The sequence below is a fragment of the Asterias amurensis genome, chromosome 16 (genome assembly GCF_032118995.1).
Source record: "Asterias amurensis chromosome 16, ASM3211899v1".
NCBI lineage: Eukaryota > Metazoa > Echinodermata > Asteroidea > Forcipulatida > Asteriidae > Asterias > Asterias amurensis.
Genome location: NC_092663.1, coordinates 1,568,676 through 1,589,487, shown reverse-complemented (window position 1 = coordinate 1,589,487; position 20,812 = coordinate 1,568,676). Strand labels below are relative to the sequence as shown.

General features: G+C 36.3%; 1 protein-coding gene across 3 annotated transcripts in view; it reads left to right on the top strand.

Annotated features, from left to right (window-relative positions):
• The first annotated feature begins 81 nt into the window (after positions 1 to 81).
• Positions 82 to 20,812, top strand: part of LOC139948604 (kinesin heavy chain-like) — a 48,263-nt gene continuing 27,532 nt past the window's right edge. For all 3 annotated transcript variants that reach the window (XM_071946788.1, XM_071946789.1, XM_071946787.1), the window contains exons 1-3: positions 82 to 576; positions 1,635 to 1,722; positions 20,521 to 20,594. In XM_071946788.1, coding sequence (XP_071802889.1) covers positions 451 to 576; positions 1,635 to 1,722; positions 20,521 to 20,594 — 288 coding nt within the window. In that variant the 5' untranslated portion in view covers positions 82 to 450. The remainder of the gene's footprint in view (positions 577 to 1,634; positions 1,723 to 20,520; positions 20,595 to 20,812) is intronic.

Below are 20,812 nucleotides of genomic sequence, written 5' to 3'. Positions count from 1 at the left end.
AACTGAAATAAATTAAATGAGCTTTCGTAAACCTCGCGAGAATTGTTAAACAGCACATGATGTCATTCATTTAGCTCAGTGGCAAAAAGTAGGTGGATACTCTGTGAAGTCTAGCCGACTTTGCAGTGTAAATAGCAAATTTATCAACAAAAGTGTCGTAAACTGCCGCTGAAATCCTGCCATGTCGGTGCTGAGGAATCCACGGCGTCCGTAGACTCTTCTGACGTCTCAATATCGGCGATTTAAGGGTGAAACTTATGTTTTTATACCCGATGATGATGTGCAGAAAATCGCCGGCTGTGTGCATAAAATCCCATTGAATTACATTAGCACTGACTCAGTGACATTGACATTGCAACAATATTGAGTGTGTAGTTTGTGTCAAATATCAACAAAGATTGAAACTGGGCTACATTCCTTTACTGCAGAACTGAGAACTAAAGAACAAACATGGCTGATGCGGATGAGTGCAATATTAAAGTGGTATGTCGGGTGCGGCCGATGAACAGCAGCGAGTTGGCGTCAAAGTCGACTGTTGCCACCAAATTCCAAGGAGATGATACTGTTTCTATGGGAGTAAGTTGCGAGTTGTTGTACTTCATTTGTTATGTGTTTCCATCAAGATGTTATATCGGTTAAGTTTAAGAAATGAAAGTATTGTGTTGTGAATGTTATTTTATTTATGCCTCTTTGTTTATATACAAAAGTGTTGTGTTGAACAGCTGTCAAATAATCTAAATGATGAATATGATAATGATGTGTATTTAAATAAAAGATATTTTGTAACTAGCAATCAAGGATAAATAATCCAATTTTACATGCCATCGTGTTTAAGGCCAAAGGTAAGAGGCCGAGTTTTGATTTTGAACAATCTTTTTCCGTCTGCAACTCGGTGCTTGAACCTCAATAAATGGTTGAATCATTGAACCAGTATTGCATGCAGAATAACATTGATACCAGCATACGATTTGCTGCATGTTGGATTGAAGAGATCAATCTGGTAATATGGTATGCTACATGCAACGCTGGTTCATGATGATAACCAACAGTTCATACACATCTACATCTTCTCGGTACTCGGCAAAGTCCACTTATTCTGTAAAAGCTGAGGTGAAGACGACAATGTAGATATGCGTGAAACAGGTGTAAAGTTGTGCTTTTTTAGTAGTAAATAAGTGCAAGTACATGTAAGTGCACCTTTCATCCAATCATCCAACAGGATGAATGGGAAGTCATGAAGAATTGTTCTGTTTTTGGAAGAAAACCTCCAAAGCTCAATGGGGGAAAACCTGCACAACACATCAGGTACAGACTAAAAACCAAATCCACATGTGAGCTCCAGTCTGAGGTGGGATTCAAACGAGGCCAACAGCAATGTGAAAGGCAGGGAAAGTAACCACTGGTTCAACTTGATGTCATGATGACATCTCTGTCCTTACTCTATGGTGAAATGAAATCATCTTTGCTTTCTCAAAGATGAAATTCCAGGTGTGATGGTTGTGTCAAGTCTGCTGCTGCATGCATCGCAGTGGCTGGTTAAATTGTTTCTTTACTAGGTTTTTCTTGCCCCTTTTCAATAATTGAACACATGTAACTTGATTCATGTTGTTTGTTGTTGTTTATTTGTTCTTCAGGGAAAAGTGTTTGTCTTTGACAGAGTTTTCAGACCGATATCAACACAGGAAGAAGTGTACAACAAATGTGCCAAAGCCATCGTCAAAGGTATACATCTTTCTTTCTTATTATTGATAGGTCACTAACCTTCAGACATAATACATATATAATGGCAAACATATCATACAAATAAATTACAAGGAGGTCATTGAGGTCATTGTCCCTCTTGCCCCTGGTCTTGACCTCGGTGCCCCTTCAAAAGTTCCCATAGACTTTAATATTCAATGGAAGAGCCTCTTATAAAATGAAAATGGCCTTGCCATTTCAAAGTTGAAGTTCCGGGGACATTGTACACGACATCATCTCATGAAGTCTTATGTCCACTTGTTACATAATTTTTGTTATAAACAATGAATAATTTTGATAATATAAAAAAAATGGCTAGAGACACTGTTGCCCTTTTGCATTGTTCTAGAATGGACAGTGGGATAATATTTTCTACTATGTTTCATACTTTGTCAAGATGGTCTGGGGGTCGTCCGAGAGTGTCAGGGTTATCCTGTTTCTTTATTTACGTGTTTATGTCAGTTACACTGTTTATTTTAAATGTAATTTCTATAAATCTTTTTATCTTCTCCAATTTTGGAGGTTTTTAGGAAATAAATAAAAAATAAACTAATATTCATGGATGCCATTTATGTCGGAAATGATGGTGTCAACGTCAATCATAAAATAAACCTTTTCATTACAAATTCCTCAATTCCATGAACGAGCATACATGTACATTACATGTACTCATGATGAGTCAGTCCTTACTTAACCATTCATTTAAAGTAACCTTATTTAAGTACACTTATTAAATTTCTAATGGCGCTTATAGGCAAACCGCAAGGTCAGACAGACAGACAGGCAGGTATTTAACATGCTTTGCTAAGCTGTTGCTAGGAAATGAATACCAACCCTAGCTACGGATACAGTCAATTGAAGATAAATGAATGCCCATGATGAGGTTTTTGTTAGTAATTTCTTAACTAACCATTCCCAACCCATCAAAATCCAATTTGGTATGTTTTGTTTTGATTCTGTTGGGGTGAGGCACACCCTGCCTACACTACATGTACCGTAATCAGATAAATTCCAACAGTTTGGGTGTTGAGTTACAAAAATGTACCATAATGGTGTTTGATTTTGTTAATCCTTGTAAATCGCTCCAAGGAGAAAAGTTACATAATATTACTAAAAACGATCACAATCTTATTTTTTATTTACTGTTTATGTCACTTTCTTAAAGAAATATATCAAAACCAATGAATGATTATGATGCATCATCAGCTGAAGATTGAATGGTACAATTGTGTTCATGATTCCATCAGTTTAAAACAAATTGTTCTACTCTAAAACCTTTCAGACAAAATGTACTTTTTGCAGACATGCTAACAATTTTCAGTTAATACTTGCTTACCAATTGACAACTGACTAGCTCTGACTGTTATGTATATCATATATTCAGATACAATTTTTTAACAACCTTACATAATGTAAGACTTCATTATTCATGCATATTTCTAATTCTGCCATTGACTGCCCTGGTTTGAGATATTTGACCTTTGACCCTGAAATTTATTAATTCTATTGATCTTGCAGCGGCAGCTGTGTATAGTTAATATATTATTTTTATTGCCAAACTTTACAGTACCTGATCTAAATTAGGTATACTTCAGCAGGCTTCGAAGCCCACTGCACCCACAGCAGATGCCGTGGTGCTCTGTGCTTTTGCTGTGGTGCTTTTGCTGTGGTGCCCTTTTGCACAGTTAAAAGTAAATTTTCCTCATAGAATTGCCACTTACAAGAGGAAAATTGCTGTTTCCATTCAATACAAAATTTCACGGCCTGATTATCAATGCCATGTGAATCCATATTTGCATGTACTATAACAATAAAGAGAACATAAACTGTATTATAATAGTGGGTTTTTTATGTATTGTAACTGACGACGCAGCTCAATTTGCATAAAGGTGTTTGACAATTTTGAGGTAGCACATGTTGTTTCTGTATCAAGAACAACAAGCATGGGACAGAGCAGCCCTGTAAAAGTAGATCAACTATGATAACATTATAATATTTACGTTAACACACTGCACAGTTCCATGCTAAACCAATGACCTTTGTGGCTGTTTAGTCTGGTTACTTGTATGCATCGAGCAATTATGTATGCTAATTGCCATCAGAAAAACAACCAGACTATTTTACCTGTCAGCCTCAGTTTGGTTGACAATGGTTTGGTTGGAATAAAAAATGCCTTGCAAGGAAAGATATTTCCTGTACATGACCAACACTCTGTAAACCCCCAAAACATGGAAAGTCTTTCCCTTGTGTTTCAATCTTTATTATACTACACAACAAACTTTCAACGATTAGCTAAGAAAGATAATTTAAACTAATTACTAAGATTAATATAAATGATACATTCTCTTGATTGTGGTACTTGAGCAGCGCACACTCATGATACAAAAAGTACAATTTTTCCATTGTCTCAATAAATACTTTCATGACCTGCGAAACATTTCAAGAGATTATCTTAAACGAAAGTACAGTATTGTATCGTAACCACCCCAAACCCTTTGAAACTCTTTTTAATCTAAAGAAAAATAAACTCATTCATTGACAGTCAAACTTGACTCATTTTATGAGGCTCTATAAATGAGAATTTCTGCCTCGTCGTAGACACTTGCAGGCATTTTTGTCTGTTCTCTGTTCTGTTGTTGATCAAGTGGCACACGCTCTTGCCAATATGCCCAACAGCTGTCGGGAAAATTAATTAATGCCCCAGTGCATCCAATGAAAGGATATAAACGCACAATCTTTGTGAGGTGTAGAAGCTTGTCTGGTTTTTGTGCCATTGTTTCCGAACCTAAAAATGCTCTTATTATGTTTGTTTTGTTTCTTTTCTCGCAAGAACGATGATCATTGTGTTAGCTGGAGGGTAGTCTGGGTGTCTTGTGGAGACCTTGTTTTAAATTTGGACACTCTGTTTTATCTGTTATTTACATTGAATATGTATTGGGTGAGCAACTTGGAAGCCAAGTTTTTTTATTCCAGCAAATGTGGACACCCTTTTTACTAAATCATGGCCTAAACCTTGATCATGTTTAAAGACAGTGGACACTATTGGTAATTGTCAAAGACTAGTCTTCACAGTTGGTTTATCTCAACATATGCATAAAATAACAAACTGAAAATTTGAGCTCAATCGGTCGTCAAATTTGCGAGATAATAATGAAAGAAAAAAACACCCTTGTCACACGAAGTTGTATGCTTTCTGATGCTCGGTTTCGACACCTCAAATTCTAAACTTGAGGTCTCGATATCAAATTAGTGGAAAATTACTTCTTTCTCGAAAACTACGTCACTTCAGAGGGAGCTGTTTGTCACAATGTTTTATACCATCTATCTCTCCCCATTACTTATAATCAAGAAAGATTTTATGATGATAAATATTTTGAGTAATTACCAATAGTGTCCACTGCCTTTAATTATTTACTGGAAGACAATACAATTAATGAAAAATATTGATGAAATTCCTCTTGGGTTTAAAGGTGAAACGTAATGGGAGAGTTTTTAGTAAATAATTTATCCAAGTTAACTTGGTATGCTGTACATTGCTTTTATCTGTCTTTCTCTGGAATGTTGTTAAACTTTACAAATGTGTACAAGTTTGCAACAGTTAAAGTGATTTTCAAATTTTCTGTGAATAAAAGTTTATTTTTAATCAGCAGTTTTGTATTCAAATAAGCCTGATTAATATGCACAATGAATTTTGTCTATTAGTGCTACACAAAATGTATCAGACTATGCAAAAATCACCAATTTGCTACTTAATTTAAGACTAAGTTTACATAAAACAAAGTTCAGTCCTAATATTTTTCATTTTAATAATTTTGCTGACGAAATCATTCCTGATCAATGCTTGTTAGCTTTGTGCTTTGCATTTTGGTTTACATTGTGTTTTAATGAGGCACAACATTTGACACTTTGCCAGTGGCAATACTTGTCAAGTCCCGGATGATTTTCCACAACATCCTGTAACCAGAACCCCTCACCAGAACCATATGAGAGGTTCCTATTCTCCCAGAAGCATTAATGATGACAAAAATATTATCAAGTTGTGTTCAGGATCTTTTAAAGGCAAAGTTTTCTCTTTTTTTATAACCATTATTTTTTTAATCCCATATACAAAGTAATTCGATCTAGATGAGCTAACCTGTGAAAATTTCATTTCAAAAAGAGTTAGCACTCTTGAGATATTGCTGAAAATTGGGAGCGGTTTTTGAATCCCTCTTTTTTAAAACCACAATCCGTTAAAAGGAATTGTTTTTTCAAAATGTTATACATTTTCAAAAGCTTCAGTGCATCTTAGCAAGTAAGTTTTTATGGTCTTAAATATTTTGAGTAATTACCAAAGGTTTTCCTCCCTTTAATTTATTTTTAGTTCTCACAACAGAGTGAAGAGCTGTTTGGGAATAAATTCTGCCTCATTTAAAACGCTGTTTTTTTATTATTTATTTTTATTTATTAGAAATAATTAGCAAAACAATGCATCTTTGCAAAACTGCGATACTGCTCTATGAAAACACTCTGGGCCTTTTCAAATTCCTTTCACTGCAAGACAGAAGACCGCACCGAAGACCAAACCAAAACCACTTCGGTTTTGCTAATTTAATTTTCTCTGGCTGCTGCGTCAAAGAGACCTATAAAACCCAGACAAGTTTCAGGCATTTTTTTGTTGCTGTTCTGATTTTGTTCGTTGTACGGCAGGCGTCGTTGATGCAAGCCAAGGGCAGTGTTTCATTTCCCAAATTTATGAGGTGGATGGGTCCTCAATCAAAACAAGTCGCTTAATTTTACTTTCAGAATTCTGATTGACTTTAAAGCAATGTGGTTAGGTGCTTGGTTAAAATCTTTAGTAACGTGATTTTGGACGGCAAAGATAGTCTTCTTGATAAGTTTCAATTTTCTAGTCTGGGCTGGAATTGGTTTGGTTCAGTAGAAACTGTCCAGGGGTGGATTTCACAAAGAGTTAGGACTAGTCTTATCTCGAGTTAGGACCAGTTACTCGTCCTAACTTAGGACTATCCATGCAATTTGTATATCTCCTAGGACTAGTCCTAAGTTAGGACTAGTCCTAACTCTTTGTGAAATCGACCACAGGTGCAAGCCAATTTTTAAGAAACTTTTGTTTTGTTTTGGAAAGACCGTTCAATTTCTTTTTTTTCATACTTCATATCGATACTAAAACTTAGCTGACAGCCTAACACATAATACTGTAGACCCTACATAAAAATACACGTCAATTTCTAATGAAATATTCAACCATAATGCACAAATAAGTACCAAGTAAAATAAAAAAGACAACAACAAATATATTAGGCCTATTGTACATTTTCCTTTTAAGAATTAAGATCAAAATCGCTCAAATCATATAATAAAAGGTATTCATAAATATCACAGACTGGTTGGGAGCGCGTCACGTGGGGGTGTTTAAACGGTTAATAATGACCAGCTTGAGCTGTTTATAACCGGCTTGCTTCCGCATTTCGGGCGTGCAAGATTATCACGTGGAACACAATTCATAGCTATTAGTCAGCGCGTAATCTTTTTCTAGCTCAGTTGGTAGAGCGCCAGCACGTTAATCCGGAGGTCGTTGGTTCGAATCCCACTCTAGTCAATTCTTTGTTCAACCCCAAAAATCAATTGTAAATTTTTTTCAATTCAGCTCTTTTCAATTCAGCCTACTTTAGCCAAACGTGCAAAATTTGGGTTCAGAGTGCCCCCACAGTTTATAAAAAATCCTGGGGAGAGCACACTGCTGTGTACTTGAGTTAAGTTTTCCTTTCATATATTTGTAAAATTCAAACAAAAAAGTTTTTGAAAATGATATATCCAAAACATGGTCACTCAGATAAAAAAAAGAGTCAGTATTTACATTGTTTCTTCCGAAAAAACATTCAACAATAAAAAAACCTTTGTTTGGTTTTTAATTACAACCTGATCATAACTGTACTCCCTTATCACAATGATATTAAACAATATTTTGTCAACATGAACATTGCACTTTCAGTTTCAAAAGCAACGTCCTTGGCGATGAAACAAATTGAAAATTGCTTTGAAAATTGAAAGCAATCCTTGATGAGGCTGAAGCTGTTAATAGGCGGGTTATAAAATAGTTTGTTTGCTGATGAGATTTAGTTTAAAGGGATGGTTGTCTACTTATTTATTTATTTGTTTAAACTAATTCTTGAGTGTGATCTGTGAAAATACACGTGTCATCACATTTGCTGGTTATGTTTTAAAATAAAATCAGTGAATTAATTTTGTTGTTTCCTGCGTTCAAGTCGTGGGTGATTTGTGAGGGTTTGGATTGTCAGTTGTAGGGAAATAATTTCCTTAATTTTAACAATAATTTATTAAAGAAGAGCATACTTCTTCATATGACTTGTAATGATATTAATCATTTATTTTATTAACTAATTAAGTTAATTAATTAATGGTTAAAAACTAGATTGAAATTAATCAATTTAATCAATATTAGTTAAAACTTAGAAGTCCTGTACTTGAAACTTACAAGTCCTGTAGTTTTTCTTTTCCATAAATGCTGATTACCTACATGTAGTCTGTTCTACCTACTCATCTGCTCATGCATACATGTATTGCATTAAAACTGACGTAACATATTTTAATTAGCGAGAAGTTTCTCATGTACTCCACATGAGTTACATGAAACAAGTGATGATGTATGCAAGTTAGATGTGTACGTGCTGGCCAGCTAGTCTAGAGGTCACTCATAGAGGTCGTATTTTAATTAAGCGAACAGCGAGTGACTCATCGCTGATACTCTGTACCCTGTTGAAGATGACGGAGGGATGACTGTGGGCTGCATAAAATACAAGGAATTGTGTGTATGTGTAGGCTGTCTTGCCTGGGCGATATTTACATGAAACATGACGTGCATGATTTGTCTGCGAATATATACGCACTTCCTATGCTTAGTATCCAGTAGCTTAAATTTTATGTTGAACAGACAATATTTGTTTGCTTAGCAGGTTATCGCTGCTAAGCAAGAATGTGAAATTGAATTATCAAAAACATGTACTTGTGTATGTACATATAAATATAGGTTCAGACAACATTTGCTAAGCAATTTATCGCTGCTAAGCGAGAATATGAAATTGAGGCTGGGGTCGATTTTTTTGGGGGGATGGAAGAAAATTTATAAAGTGAATGTACAGATGCTAGAGACCTGTGATCACAAAAAATGTACACATTTTTAACAGTTTAATTAAAGGACGAAATGGAATACCAAGCTGTACTATAAAGAGGGGAAAAGTTATTTACAGTACAAGTTTAACGGAAGAAAGAACAAACAAAACTGCAGACTTAATTAACTGTTGACATCACACTGTAAAAAATAGTGAAACACATCATATCATACATAGTATTTCAAAGTAGTGCATAATACAATTTGTATTATTTCTTGAGTGGCATTTGAACCAAACTTGAACATGTGTTTGCTTTGGCCAAACTTACTCAGACCTCATGTAAACATTGCATGACGAATGCACTCTAGAAGGAATTTAATTTGACCTTTTTGTTGTACCCAATACTTCCCAACATACTTTTGATGTTCCAAAAGAATTGATTAAAAAGAGAACATAAAATGAAATTACAAAGATAGTTAACTGCATACTTTCTTAGATTAATGTTCATTACATTTTACTCGCCAGGAAACCTGACAGAAATGCACATTGAAAAGATCTATAATGCTACAATAACCTATATGGGTTTGGAAAAACACTTGTTAGGCTATTTCTTCATTCATTTAAACTACCTAGTATATTTTTGGCACTAATAGTCTGTCTTTACTAAACATAATGCCCCAGTGTATCAGTGTCTCCCATAAACGTATTTTGATAAAGGAAAATCACACCCCACTTTTGTTGAATTCTCGCTTCACACTTCATTTCTTTTTCTAAACCGTTCCACTATTTACAGGACTTGGTTTGGTAACGGTTCATGGATATCTATGACTTCTATTCTAAACATGTTGATTTAAGGACATTACGGGGGTTGGTAAATTTGATTCTTTTTGTCAAGAAACAGAAGATGGTTGATAGCGCTGGGAATAATGTCAAGGTTGGGAAAGGTTAGGGAAGTAAAACTGTATGTGGTGGCTCATGCTCAATGCCAAATGTGTATTTTCTTTAGACATTACCGGGGAAGCCCGTTTTAAAGGCAAATAATCCAATCGCAGGCCTTTCTGCTTCGTTTTTGAAAGGGCAAGGGCACCAAGGCATTTCTCCTGGTAAAGGGCACCCCTATGAGGGAATTTCCCCTATGAGGAAATTATAATTGGGGCATGGAGGCAATCGCCTTCATTGCCTCTGCGAAGTATCAGTCCCGAGTCATGACTCAGTCATGTCCATGCCGGAAAAATAATCCGTTATTGGAATACACAATCTGAGATACTTCAGAGGCAACGAAGGCGATTGCCTCCATGCCTCTGGTCATTGCCTTCTTGCCCCTGAAATGCTCCAGTAGAAATATACAATTTCCTTATAGGGTGCCCTTAACCAAGGACAAAATGCCTTTGTGCCCTTGCCCTTTCAAAAGTGAAGCATGCAGGGCTGCCTACCCAACAAGGCTCACAAAAAAAAACCACTCAAAACCAACAAAAACAAGAACCGTCTGAAACTGGAGATATTGTACACATATCATTTTGCAATTACCCCCAATACCCTTAAGGTCATACATTTGTAGCAAGCAATTTTCCATCTCCACAAGGGTACAGAAGGTCGCTCTCACACAGGTCTGCTTTCTAAGATCAACTTTATAAGATCAACAAAATTATAGAATCTGTAGTATCACCATGGTAATACTTTTGACGTAAAATTCAGCTGAACACGTGCTTTTGAGATAATGTAACATTTGGAAATGTTTTCGTGAAGTGAGCCATTTTTATAATGTTGAACAAGATTCCTTGAAAATAATTCTTAGAAATTGAAAAGAAATGTTGAGTTAAACAAAATAGTTGTTACAATCGGTCAAAATTGTGGAATAAAAATGCAGTCAAATCTATAACTTTTTACTTAAAGGAAAGTAGAATCAGTCTTCTTTCATAAATTAAAAGAAGTTGGAAAACACGCTGGGAATATCATCTTGGAGAGGGCAAGGCCATTTTCATTTTGCAAAGGGAACTTTCATTGGAAAATCTTAAAGTCTATTGGAAACTTTTGAAGGGGCACCAAGGCCAAAACCAAGGCAACAGAGCCCATAACCTTGGCAGCCTCAGGATTCTAGTCCATGGGAGAAAAAAGCGCAATCCCGCAGACAGATTTTCAACACTTTTGATAAAATGGAACTGTAATTTCTATGGAATTTTTCGCTTGTATTCTGGTGTCCTAACTCACCATGTTGAATCTAGTGTTTTACCAGCTGATGAGTGGTTTTGCGCATCGGACTCAAAATTTTGGTGGCTAAGTCATCAGGGTGTGGGTTCAAATCCTGGTCATGACACTTCAAAATTGTGCCTTGAACTTTGCTTATTGAAGGGGCACATCAATTTCCCTTGATGAGGGTCACTTATATGTTTGAGAAAGTGTAAGTTTATATTGGAACCTTGCAAAGGGCACCACTGTTAAAGCACAGGGCACCACAGCAAAAGCACAGGGCACAGGGCACCACGGCAATCAATGTGGGTAAGCCTCATACAAAATCCTCATCCACACATGTAAAATTTGTCATCTAAACATCACATCGATACCCATCACCCACTTAAAAATAGTCTTCTAATATGGTATTGAAAAACATGTTTTTACAGGTTTCTCAAATATTAGATTTTGTAAAACATGTTATGAAGTATATTTTTAGTAATCACTTCGAGACATAACAGAAGCTTCTTTTCCTTCTAACATGTCTTACTGCTTTCCTAGCTATGACGTACTCCCATTTTGTTTTCATTCTAAGACGTAGCTTTTGAGGTTAGTCTATGCATCGACACATCACTTTCTTGATTGGAATATATATTCTACAGATTTGACATTTCCAGTGAGCGTGTTGTGGTTTTAGACATGAATGAGAAATCATCGCAGCGTCTAAGGCTCGAGAATCAACATAATGCATGGAGTAATGACTTCATCTATGGGCTTTAAAGGGTTTGAGTACTTTTTGTGCGACATAAAACACAAAAGTCCACAGATTTACATTAAACTTACATGTACACACGGTTTAAAGATAATGTTGGAAGAAAGCTTTCCTTAAAATATTACTTATCAACATAATGCATGGAGTAATGACTTCATCTGTGGGCTTTAAACATGTTAAAGGGTTTGGGGAACTCTGGTTTGGGGAACTCTTTGTACGACTGACAAAAAAAAACACCACAAGTCCACAGATTTACATTAAAGTTGCACACGGTTTAAAGATAATGATGGAAGAAAGCTTCCCTTAAAGTATTACTTGCTGTGGTGCTGTAGTTATTGAGAAACGAGTTAAACAATTTCACAAATATAATTTTCGTCTCTTTGACGAAAGAATTTGTTTTCCATGTTCAACGGATTCACCAGACTCTCCTGAAATAATTGCTCTGTGATTTAAAAAAAACTTGATGACTAATGAAGCTAAAGCTTCAACAGGTAAATTATATATAATACATCTTAAATCACAGTGAATAAGAATTCATGTATTGGCCAAAAACTTGATCTTCAAAAGGCATAAAAATCCTTTAAGGAGCGAGATGTTTCAGTGCAACACGAACTCCTACGTAAGTCAGAGAGATGCAGTGTTTATCTTGGGTAGAAAAATGACTTTTTTTAAACGTGACTGAGTGAACAAACATCTGTGCTGTATATAAATGTAGAGAGGAAGAAATATTTTGCCTGCAGCTTTTGTAATGGGTTTTCTAATGCTTCTTCCCGTAGTACATTTATTTTTATTTTTTATTAGACATCCAACACTATTGATAATTGTCAAAGCCCAGTCTTCTCACTTGGTGTATCTCAACATAATGCACAAAATAACAAACCTGTGAAAATTTGAGCTCAATTGGTCGTTGAATTTGCGGTTTAAACATGAAAGAAAACACACCCTTGTCAAATGAAGTTGTGTGCTTTCAGATGCTTGATTTCGAGACCTCTTAATCTAATTCCGAGGTCATTAAATCAAATTTGTGGAAAATTACTTCTTTCTCGAAAACTATGTTTACTTCAGAGAGAGCCGTTTCTCACAATGTTTTATACCATCAACAGCTCCCCTTTACTCTTTAAAAAGTAAGGTTTTATGCTAACAATTATTTTGAGTAATTACCAATAGTGTCCACTGCCTTTAATTAGCGCCAATAACAGGATGTATTGGAAATGAGAAGAAATATTCAGTTTTAGATGTGGGAGGAAAACCCCAACGGGGAAAACCCACGCAATCAGGTTGGGACTGAAAACCCAATACACATGAAAGGCTCCGGTCTGAGGTGGGATTCAAACCAGGGTCCACTAATGTGCAAGGCAGGGAAAGAATTTTGAATTTAGGGGGATTTAGGAGACATACGCCTTTTGGCGATAGTTATTTTTGTTACTTTTATGCTCTCCTGGGCACCCCACTGTTATACTTTGTTTTCTGAAATATTTTTAATGTATTTACATGTTCTTGTAAAATGTGATTGCCAGATATAATAATATTATTATTATTATTATTATTATTATTATTATTATTATTATTATTATTATTATTATTATTATTATTATTATTATTATTATTATTATTATTATTATTATTATTATTATTATTATTATTATTATTATTATTATTATTATTATTATTATTATTATTATTAAGAAACCACCGAGCCAACCTGATCCCCAAAGTATGCCCCAAAGTTCATTTGGATGTGTATTTGTAAGTTAAGTCAGGCCTTCAACTTCGCTCTTGAAGGGGCACAGCAATTTCCCTCAGGTGAGGGGCACTTCTCACGAGGAAAATGTAAATTTCTTCTTGAACTTTGCAAAGGGCACCACAGCAAAAGCACAGGGCATCAAGGCAATTGCTGTAGGTGTTGTGGTTTACAAGGCCTGTAAAGTTGTTGCAAGTTAATCCAAATCCTTGGTTATTTTGTCCCTAATAATAATTTGAGAGCAAGACGAAAAGGTCGCAGAGATTTACTATTTGTTGACCATGCTCATAACCTACTTGAGTAGCATAAATGCCTCCCATCGATTCTACTTTTAGAAACAAGAAATTCTCGCCATGTGAAATCCTGTATAAAATCCATGGCCCTTAGCTTCCTATACACCCTGTATATTGTATTAGGGGCTCTATTATGCGCTATAGATTACAGCGAAAATGTCAAAGGTCTGGTATGACAGAAGTGTGTACAGATCGAATGGAACGGACACCCGCATGGTTAGTCCACACTTGTTGAGTTTCAGAATTCTTTGACCATTTTGTCACTAAATCTTATTAAATGAAATCTACTTCCATATTATTGCTTTTCAGAATTTGTTTTTTTAAATCTTGTAAATTACTTCCCTTTCTCATTGCCACTCATTACATTTCCCTCTCACAAGCAGACATGGAGCTGCTTAATATTAGCAGAAAGTATTGCTTTAATCAATTGTCTGCTAAGCAGAAATGAGCAGGATACCAGTCACAAATTGTACATGTGACATGGTAGTTTGGCTGATATCCTTATTCTGGTGAGCACAATTTCCTTGTGCTTACCTAGGTTTTGTAATCTACACAAGCCTGGGTTTTCATGTTGAGAGGGCAGGGCCATTTTCATTTTGCAAAGATCACCTCCGTTGGAAAATCTTTAAAGACAGTGGACACTATTGGTAATTGTCTAAGACCAGTCTTCTCACTTGGTACTCAACATGCATTAAATAACAAACCTGTGAAAATTTGAGCTCAATTGGTCGTTGAAGTAATAATAACGAAAGAAAAAAACACCCTTGTCACACGATGTTTTGTGCTTTTAGATGCTTGATTTCGAGACCTCAATTTCTAAATCTGAGGTCTCAAAATCAAATTCGCGGAAAATTACTTCTTTCTCGAAAATTACTTCGTTTCGGAGCCGTTTCTCACAATGTTTTATACTATCAACAGCTTCCAATAATTTGTTACTAAGTAAGGTTTTATGCTAATGTTTGTTATGAGTAATTACCAATAGTGTCCACTATCTTTAGCAACATTCATCATATTCATGGGGTCTCTCTCGGAAGCTCGTTCCGCTACATGGACCTTCCACTCCCCCCCCCCCACACTTATCATTCATAGACTCCATGCATCAGCAGGGGGTTTGAACAAGAAGGTCTTGTAAGGACAAGTCAAGGAATATACTAACTAATATTTCCTGACTCCCAGACATCTCTCAGAAAGAGACAGCTCAATCTGACAGGAGGATATTTTATAAATCACCGGATGTACTTGAGGGACTTGAAACTAGGTCATAGGTCATATGATATATTTTCTTAAGAAAAACAGCCATCTTGATTCTGTTTCATGTTTAAAAGCTGTTTAATCCAAACTGAAGCGTGAGGAAAACTTGAATCAAGTTTGAATTTTGAATGTAAATGCTTGTTTTAGTTTATCAAGTGTTCGGCTCTGGCCGAAACATTGGCTTCCTTGTCTAGGACTTGTATTGTAGGAGTCAGTGGCCACACTCAGCCACAGCCACAAACAAATTAATTGACTTTGGCTTCAGCTGTGGCTATGAGCAGATTACTGTTTACATACGTTCTGTCCATGGAGTACATACTGAAACATGGCTGATGGAGCAAACATGGCTGCTAAAGCCAAGATCATAGCCAAAGACAATGAGCTGTGGCTATGGGTATATAAAGGTGACTAAGTTCTGCCTACTGAAACATGGCTGCTGAAGCCAAACATGGCTGCTAAAGCCTACAACCAACACCATAGCCAAAGACACAGAGCTGTGGCTATGGGTACATGTAGGTGACTGTTTACGTTCTGCCTACTGAAACATGGCTGCTGAAGCCAAACATGGCTTCTAAAGCATACAACCAACACCATAGCCAAAGACACAGAGCTGTGGCTATGGGTTTTGTGGGTACATGTAGGTGACTGTATTAAGTTCTGCCTACTGAAACATGGCTGCTGAAGCCAAACATGGCTGCTAAAGCCAACACCACAGCCAACGTCGCAGAGCTGTGGCTACATCTCGTACACATGCATGAATGAATGGGTTCTGCCTACTAAAACATGGTTGCTGAAGCCAAACATGGCTTCTGAAGCCTACAATCAACATCATAGCCAAAGACACTCTAGTATGGCTATGGTCGGTGACTATAATGTACTCCAACATGGATTCTGAAGTCAACAGCCACAGCCATGTACATGTACTTTCTTAGCATCCACCAGCCTTAAAGCCATGGATAACGACACTTCATATGCAGAGACCGTTGCCACAATTATAACTGTTTTAAAAAGACTCATCGACACTTCATGTTTATTTCCATATTGTACAAAAGCCAAGTAAATGACCAAGACACAGTGATTCACAGTACAAGTTGATGTCTTACTCATTGAGAGTTACCTCCATGTTTAGAGCAAGTCAGAATCCATGCCTGCTGTAAATTCAAGCACTGCACACAATTAGAAATGTTTTGTGTGACAAGACAGCTCTCCTATGAACGATGAGGAAATAACAGATTAATGATGTTTTCAGAGTTGACCTTTGACCTGTCAAAGTCCAGATGATGTTTTTTCAGTTGAAATATTTTGGATTTAAGTTTCAGGCGTATGCTGTAAATAGCTCTTTGTGTAAACAAGGCGCTGCAATCCAAGAAGTGTGGCTTTGATGCTTATTAAACAGACTAGTGGGTTATGTGTCTTTGTATCTTTTCTTTTTGATGAAAAGGAAAGGAGCAATGATGAAAAGTCATATTGGATTTGTTTAGAATGAACTCTCCTTGCTGTGAGTCCCATACCCTAAAGGCGGAAACCTTGAATATGTTTCCAGCTTGTTTTATCAACTGAAACCCCAAAACTAAAATCATAATCTTGCTGATTGTCAGGGCATGGCCTCAGTTGCCCTGGTCTTGGCCTAGTTGTCCCTTCGTAAGTTTGCCATGGACTTTAAGGTTTTTCATTTGAGGTGCCTTTTCTTGATGGTAAAATTCCAGACATGACTCATTGAGCATTTTTAGAAAATTTCCTACATTAATTCTATCTTTCCAAAAACCATTTCCCAACTGCCAAAGCCATTATAGTATTTAAGTTCTGTATTTTTTATTTGTTTTTACAGCATTTATAAATTTGTTATCACAAATCCTAAGTCACAAGATGGTGAATTATAATTAAGATGCACCATAGATTCTTATTTTTTAAGTCCTCTCTTTGGTGAAGAATGAGTCAGATTTGTTCATTCACCACCTCCTTGCCGTGAACATGTAACCTTAAGGCAAATGAATTTCTGTATGCGTAATAAGGAAAAATGCACAGCATAACGGCTCAACCACAAGTGGTTTTTGAGTGAATAATTTATGTTGTTAAATGGTCGGACATTATTGTACATGTACATGTACTGTCTCGCCTTGTATTGCGTAAACATAGAACCTCAGCTTACGATGTTATTTTTTTATGTCTACTTTTTTTTTATTGAAGGAATGAGACTTAGCACACCATTTTGATTTCAAAATTGTTTATTTTCTTTGAAATCAAAAGTCATCTTAAATACTTTGAAAACAAGGAAGTTTTGTCATTGTATTGGTTTTATTTTATTTTTCATTTCCAGGAAATCATTGCTCAGAAGACAATCCCATTAAAGGGGTGTAAATTTGGTAATTACTCTTAAAATAAATGTCAATAAAAAACATACTTGGTTAGAAGTTCATCAGCTTTCAATAGTTAAAACATATTTTGAGAAACATTTCACTTCGGTGTAAAGTAGTAGGGAAAAAGATCAGTTTTTATTCCACTCAAAATTTAATCTGCAAAGCATTTTTGTCAGAAACACTTCTGAAATTGTGTGTTAAAATTGTGGATTATTCTTTCTGCGTGGACAAACCGCGCCAGATTGTTGGCGATATCTCAAATACACGACCTTCTTGAAATTTCCACAGTTTTTTTTTATTGTGAACTTTAGTTATACACAAAACGAATATCAGCTACACGTACTTTATACAGTTTTAAACATCTTTCCCTATTTGTTTTCCTAGTTCACTAACAACAGCAATCATTTATTCCACTTTGAATACAAACTGAATACAAAAATCTATATCTTTATCGATCAAAACTCCCACCAGATAAAAATGAATCCATTTTTAGTTCCAGGAATGTCATGAACATAGCGCAGATGTCTCTGTTGTTGATAACGAAACAATAAACTGAAATCGCTCCAAGGTTGGACTATTATGCGCATTAGAAACCTGTCCATACAAGTGTTTTAATAGTAAAACTGATACTTTGATGGGTTTCCTGTAACTTTGTACAGTCTCTGATATGAATTATGAGATTGAGATTCGAAATTACATGTAACTGGCATTTTTTCTGTATTTCCAACAGAATCCAGTCACTATATTATTGTAACTCCTCGATAATTTAACTCTCAAGGGCCAGTCACGCTGCAGTGATAACGAAAAACAATAACAATCACTTTAAAGACAGTGGACACTATTGGTAATTGTTAAAGACTAGTCTTCACAGTTGGTGTATCTCAACATATGTATGAAACAACAAACCTGTAAAAATTTGAGCTCAATCGGTCATCGAACTTGCGAGATAATAATGAAAGAAAAAACACCCTTGTCACATGAAGTTGTGTGCGTTTAGATGCTTGATTTCGAGACCTCAAATTCTAAACTTGAGGTCTCGAAATCAAATTCATGGAAAATTACTTCTTTCTCGATAACTACGTCACTTCAGAGGGAGCCATTTCTCACAATGTTTTATACCATCAACCTCTCTCCATTACTTGTCACAAAGAAAGGTTTGATACTAATAATTATCTTGTGAAATTACCAATAGTGTCCACTGCCTTTGACAAGGCACCCCCTCGATTGGTGGAATGAGCGTGTGCGGCGCTGAGCAATTCAACCAATAGAATGCCTTCTCATTGCGTTGTTATCGTTATGTATGGTGGTGCATGTATACCTGATTCAATGTAAAGCATTAAGTTCAACTAACAAACAGAATCAAAAACATTTTTTGAACCATGCTGTAGGATTGTTACGGGTTGGGGATGGTTAGAATTTGAAAGACCCTCAAACAAATGATGAAAGAAAGCGTCACAGAGCAGGTCTAGTGTAGCATAAATTGTCGAGGCCACGGAGGCCATTGCTTGTGTTGCCCAGGGCCCAAATTCATGGCTCTGCTTACCGCCGAATTCTGCGCTTACAAACACGATTCCCCGCTTACGTGCAAGCGCCAAATTTTTGCGCTAGCCTTGTAAGCGTAGAATGCCTAGTAACGTGGAGTACGCATGCGCAGTAGCCAAAATTCGCCGCTAACCCGTGAAATAGGCTTGCTGTAAGCACAGAATTCCCTGCTTCTGTAAGCGCCGATTCTGTGCTTACGGTAAGCAGAGTCATGAAATTGGGCCCTGGTCTTTGCATCTTCAAAAGTTCCCCTGAGACAAAAAGGTTGTCAGGTTGTCCAATGAAAATGCCCTTTACAAAAACAAAAATGGCCTTGCCCCTTTAAAACATTGCCAAGAACAAATAAACTGCTGCACAGAATTGAGCGAGTGAGTCTTGAACAGTAAACAACACATGGAAAGCTAGTTGGTTAACTCTTTCACTAAGCAAAGACTTTCTGAACTAAGCAAGTTCATGTGCATAGCACTTCAGTGAATCGTCGTCAGAATGTAAAACCCTTAGTTCACAGGAAAAGAAACATTTAACATACCATACAAACAGACGAGGAGGTAAAACAAACACACAATCTGCAGGGATTAATGTGTATCTTCATTTAAAATGCCCAGACACTGTGACGCAAACCCAAGCCAATTTCTTTCTCCTAACCATCTGTCACGTGTGACTCGAAGTTCCTAGACACTCTCATGAAACATGCAGAGCACGAACGGTTGTCAGCGTGACCTAAATTCATAATAAAACATACCAAAACACTCCACAATAAATGGAAATAAAGTGTTTCTCTAACCCACTTCAGAGTTATTTGTAGAACCTACGAAGGGCAAGATGATAATGCTATTTGCTTTTACCATGGAGCTTTTTACAATTGCGTGAAAAACTGAATGCCAATTTAAATACTAGTTTTAACATCAGTTTACACCAGGATCAAAGTGTGGAAGCCCCAGTTTAGAATGTTTAGAAGAACATAGATATAGGGCAAGTTCATAATGCTTTTTGCTTTTACCATGAACAGACAATATAGCTGTAAAAACTGAACGTCAATTTAAATGCTAAATTTAACATAAATTTGTAAAATAACAAACCTATGAAAATAAACTAACTTGGTTGTCGAAGTTGCGAGAGAATATTGGAACAAAAAACACCTTGCCGCACAAGCTGTGTGCTTTCAGATGCTTGATTTCGAGACCTCAATTCAAATATTTTAGTGAGAATTTAATTCTTTCTCAAAAACTATGTTACATCAGAGGGAGCTGTTTCTCATAATGTTTTATACTATCGACAGCTCTCCATTGCTCGTTACCAAGTAAGGTTTTTATGTTAACAATTGTTTTGAGTAATAACCAATAGTATCCAGTGCCATTAATCCCTTAGTTGCAATGGATGTGCTATCATCTGCCGACTCTACATTCAACATCTTCATGTGAATTTAATCAATTAAAAATTTCAAATTGAAATTCCTATGTGAGTCTTCCTTCATCTTTTCGAGAATTATGAAATGAATAATTATTTGTGTATTGTTATTTTGCAGATGTCTTGGAAGGGTACAATGGGACTATATTTGCATACGGGCAGACATCCAGTGGAAAGACGTTCACTATGGAGGTAATTCTAGAAATCTCTTCACATCTTTCTCGTTTCTCGCCTCTTCCTTCCTCCCCGTCCTCGTATCCTCTTATACACTTACCCCCCCCCCCTCCTCTCATCTCCTAACTTCTGGCCTGTCCCAAAAAGATAAAATGTACATGTATCCCTCCTTGAAGACGCTGCACACTATTGGTAATTGCCAAAGACTAGTCTTTTCACTTGGTGTATCTCAACAT